Source organism: Setaria italica, chromosome IV, assembly GCF_000263155.2.
Source record: "Setaria italica strain Yugu1 chromosome IV, Setaria_italica_v2.0, whole genome shotgun sequence".
Classification (NCBI taxonomy): Eukaryota; Viridiplantae; Streptophyta; class Magnoliopsida; order Poales; family Poaceae; genus Setaria; species Setaria italica.
In genome coordinates this window covers 14176092-14179967 of record NC_028453.1, presented here as the reverse complement: position 1 = coordinate 14179967, position 3876 = coordinate 14176092, and the positions used below count along the sequence as shown (strand labels likewise).

Genomic DNA, 3876 nt, shown 5'->3' with positions numbered 1-3876 from the left:
TGTGCTTGGATCCCGCGACTAACAACCTTCCAGTCGAACCTTATCAGATGTGCGACAGGGTGGCAGCATGGTCAAACTTCATCAGATGTGCGATAGGGTGGTAGCATGGTGGACTTGGCGTGGTGTCAGCCATGACATGACACGCGCATCTAGGCCTTGCCGCGACTGGACCCTGCCCTAGCGTGGTAGGCGTGAGTCGCGGTGCCGGCAGACGACTCTCGATAATGATGGCCTGCTGTCGTGGGTGTGCTCGGCACCATCAACAGCTTGGTGAGGTACCTTTCATACTTTTTTGCTTAGGCTGCTGCTGGCATGGTGTGGTGGAGGTCGAGTTGAAAGCCTTGCCGATGACGCCTGCATGTGCCTCCTTGGAGGCGACTTGTTTGCACCTCCCCAAATGGTCATGTTTCGATTCTCCAGGTGTAAACCCAGCCCAATACTCGGGCCGACGATGATAGCGCTATTAGTGTCATGTTCTTCACGAAGGCGTTGTCGTGAAGATCCATCTGATGTTTCGGCATTCTCTATTCTTGCTTGGCTGCTCGTGGGTGATCTTCCTACGTCGCTTTGAGGTTACTTTTAGCGGAATATATTGGGTGCGATTTATTAACATGACGTGAGGATATAAGTAAGACTGTCTGTTTAACAAGATGAGCAATTGAGGCTTTGAACATTTGTCGTTAGGGGTGATGGATAAGCAATATTAGACATTGCAATATTAAACATTGTTTATAATTATTCTCTTTTTAGGTACACTTCCTCCTTTTATTTTTTTTAATGAATAGCTGTTGAGCTGAAGAATTTGTAAGAATTTGGCTGCGTGTGTTTATTGCAGAGGTCAGATGTATTTCCATCTTCTAAAAAGTTGGCCAGCTCCCCATCAAAGATTAAATCAGCGTTGTGGCCGTTGAAGTCGTCACGGCCATGGCTTGACATCAACCGCGCCCTCTGGATTGGATCTTGGCACAAGGGGTTGTCTCCAACCTGGGCTCCGGTCAGCTGGCTCGAGATCAGGGACAGTTGGACGATGCAAACTTGTAGCAGGACCAGCGAACACAGGAAGCTGCCCTTACTCATCAAGAGGAGCAGAGGGGCAAGCAGTGAGTGGGAGGTGGGAGAGGTCGAGGACGGCGATGACGCCGGGTGGTGGATCTCTGGCGAGAGCAGAAGAGCGTGCGCGGGGGTGATGGTGAATCCGAATCCTCTTGGCCTGCCGCTATGGAAAGCCTAGGCCGAGTATCTTGGGGGGCCATAAAAAACACGCTCGTCGGTTTTGATCCGATTGGTATGTTTCCTTCGGTTGCTTATGGACTTTCTTTCACGCTGCTCGAGCGACAGTTTTACATGGAGAAGAATGCTATGAGACCTGGCGAGGCACATTTTCGTGTCAACATGATGACATACATTCTTGTTGGTGAATATAAGCATAATAAGTATTTTACGCACGGGCAGCCCGTGCTAGTATATACTCGAGAGGCATCACGACACCATGGAAATCATCCAGAATTGAAGCACAAGTGTAGAAGTTGTTCGGTGGAGCAACAACACTTAATCAGATACAAGAGCAGGTAACGCCAGTCATGCTCTCAACAATATAGTTCTGGTCAAAATGCGACATCGTTGCAGTCTGCGCTGAAGCTTGAACCATATACTGCTAATATTTCCATAGATGCTATACATAACAAAAGGCAAACAAATTTACAGGGCACAAACAGACGCTGGCAGGTGAGATGTAAGAGGGCTATGCTATTCGTTACGAGTCAGATTCTCCAGCAAGTTCGTCTGGCGATAAGTCGGACGCTTCAGGTTTCCTGTAATCAAGCATTTCTGGGCAGTAACGCCTGGCAAGCACTTCCACATGCTCAATGAAAGGCTTCTCTCTATGGCTGCCGATCATGCGGACCATCTGGTTCCACCGTTGACGGCAAAGCTCCCCAGATCTGAGTGTGAAATAACCCATTATTGTAACTGACGTGGACAAATACCTGTTGTTTTAATATTATAGGGACCATTTATGAAAATTACTAGACACTACCAACGGACTGTTGAAGCAAAGTCAGTGATCAATTCACCTGTGATCAAGAAGTCTCTCCCAGTCAACGTCTTCAAAACAAACAGCGTCACCCTTTTGAAGCCTGGTTTGTTGTTAAGAAAATTCAGCCCATGCTATATATCGTGATAACAAATATCGAAAAGAAAAAATTCTACCAGGACAAAACAAGATAATGCGACTAGGTGACACCAACAAGAGGACTGGGCATATAATCTGAACATACCAAATACCATCCACACATTGTCTGAACAATATAGCATACTGTTCAGGTACACGTTGACAAAACGCCCTTCCTTCGAAAAAGACTTGTGTTTCACTCTATTCATTAAGAGTTTGTGCACAAATAAAGGAGCTACAAGTAAGGGTCATGAAATCACCTTTACAGAGTATTAGACTTACCTGGAATTGGTATGGAATTAGAGAGGATTATTTGCCCGGTTCTAGAGTACACAGGCAAGTTGGACTAAATCAAAAGGAGAGAGTCCAAATACAGACCATTTCCTTACTAAAACAATATATTTATATTTCATAGGCACTTTCAGGTCAGATCATAATCATAGCCCAAACATCTAGCAGATGATATGTAACATTTAATTACGACATAGTATTCAATATGTAAACTATAGAAACTTATGCTTCCATCAACAGATAATCATCAATATCTGCCCAGATTCCTTCTTTAACCAGTGGCGATGCTAATTGCTGGTACCTGTTATGCATAAGTTTCATTTAAAAACTGTCCGATGATAGCATATTCATATATAAGTTGAAAAATTAGGACAGACAAAACAATTGCATTTTACAAAAGTGTCAATACAAGCATGTTAGCTAGGAAAGTTTGAAAATTCGTAATTCTAAATCTGTACACTGAACAGATACTCAACCTTGCACTAAATAGTGTGTTCTAACTTCTACAAACAGAACTGATGCAATGCATGGGCATTCAGCTTTGAAGATTTCCCAGTCAGTTTGAGGAAGACAAAGGCAGGCCAATATAAATAAAAATGCAGAAAACCTGAATCTACTCCCTCCTGTTTCAAATTTATGATGTTAGGACAGCTTAATCAGTTCAGTCAAGGGAATACAAAATTAGGCACAGATTCAAAGAGGAAATTATGTTATGCATTAGATAGCTAGCAACAGACTAACCACTTCAAGCAGCAGTCCTTGTTGTTACGGGTGGTTAATTTTTCACTGATGGCCTCCCAGGAAATGTTATCTCTTAGCTGTCACAAAAGTAAACAAAATCACTTGATTGTATAGAATTAAGGAATGAAACAGTATGAAAGAGCACTGATGGAAGATTGTAAACATGAAATCTGGTTTCAAAGCATATCATGGACAACAATAAAGAATCACACACCTGGCGATGAGTAGTAGCAATCTTTTGGTGTGCTTTCACACGCAAGTCCAAATTTACCAAATCAAACAAGTTTTGGTATTCATCCTGAGTCCAAGTCCCTGAATATTTAATTTACCAATTAAAGAGGTCATTGGTAAACTCAATTCTAACTCTTATATTATATAATGAAACTTCCTTCACGGTAGAAAAAACATAGAACACATATTTTGACTGTGAAGCTCTGTTTACTCAAAATTTAATTGGTACATCCCCTGAAATTTTCTCTTTCCATTTAATAGGTGCATGCGATTTCAAAGTTACATGAATCAATATCCCAAATAAATGATGTATGTAATTATCGCATTGGCCATGCCTCTACTTTGTAACAGCATATACTCTAACCAACCATCTCCACAGAAAATAAGGGATATCTACTCCAAAGATGCAGCTGCAACTATTGAGAACTCTGGTTCATACCAAG

The 3876-nt window shown here is 42.4% G+C and overlaps 1 protein-coding gene across 1 annotated transcript; it reads right to left on the bottom strand.

Moving 5' to 3' along the window:
• Positions 1-1537: 1537 nt before the first annotated feature.
• On the bottom strand, positions 1538-3523 carry LOC101765816. Its single transcript, XM_022826173.1, has 5 exons — positions 3417-3523; positions 3203-3279; positions 2688-2762; positions 2073-2135; positions 1538-1940 (listed from the first exon to the last, which is right to left on the bottom strand). The coding sequence occupies exons 3-5, from the start codon at positions 2693-2695 to the stop codon at positions 1754-1756; spliced, it is 258 nt and encodes an 85-aa protein (XP_022681908.1). The 5' UTR covers positions 2696-2762; positions 3203-3279; positions 3417-3523; the 3' UTR covers positions 1538-1753.
• Between the last annotated feature and the right edge of the window lie 353 nt (positions 3524-3876).

Bases quoted from the DNA above. Each gene is read 5' to 3' on its own strand.
- LOC101765816 (XM_022826173.1), bottom strand. The intron at 1,941-2,072 runs GTGAATTGATCA...TTTCACACTCAG, and splicing joins GAGAGACTTCTTGATCACAG to ATCTGGGGAGCTTTGCCGTC.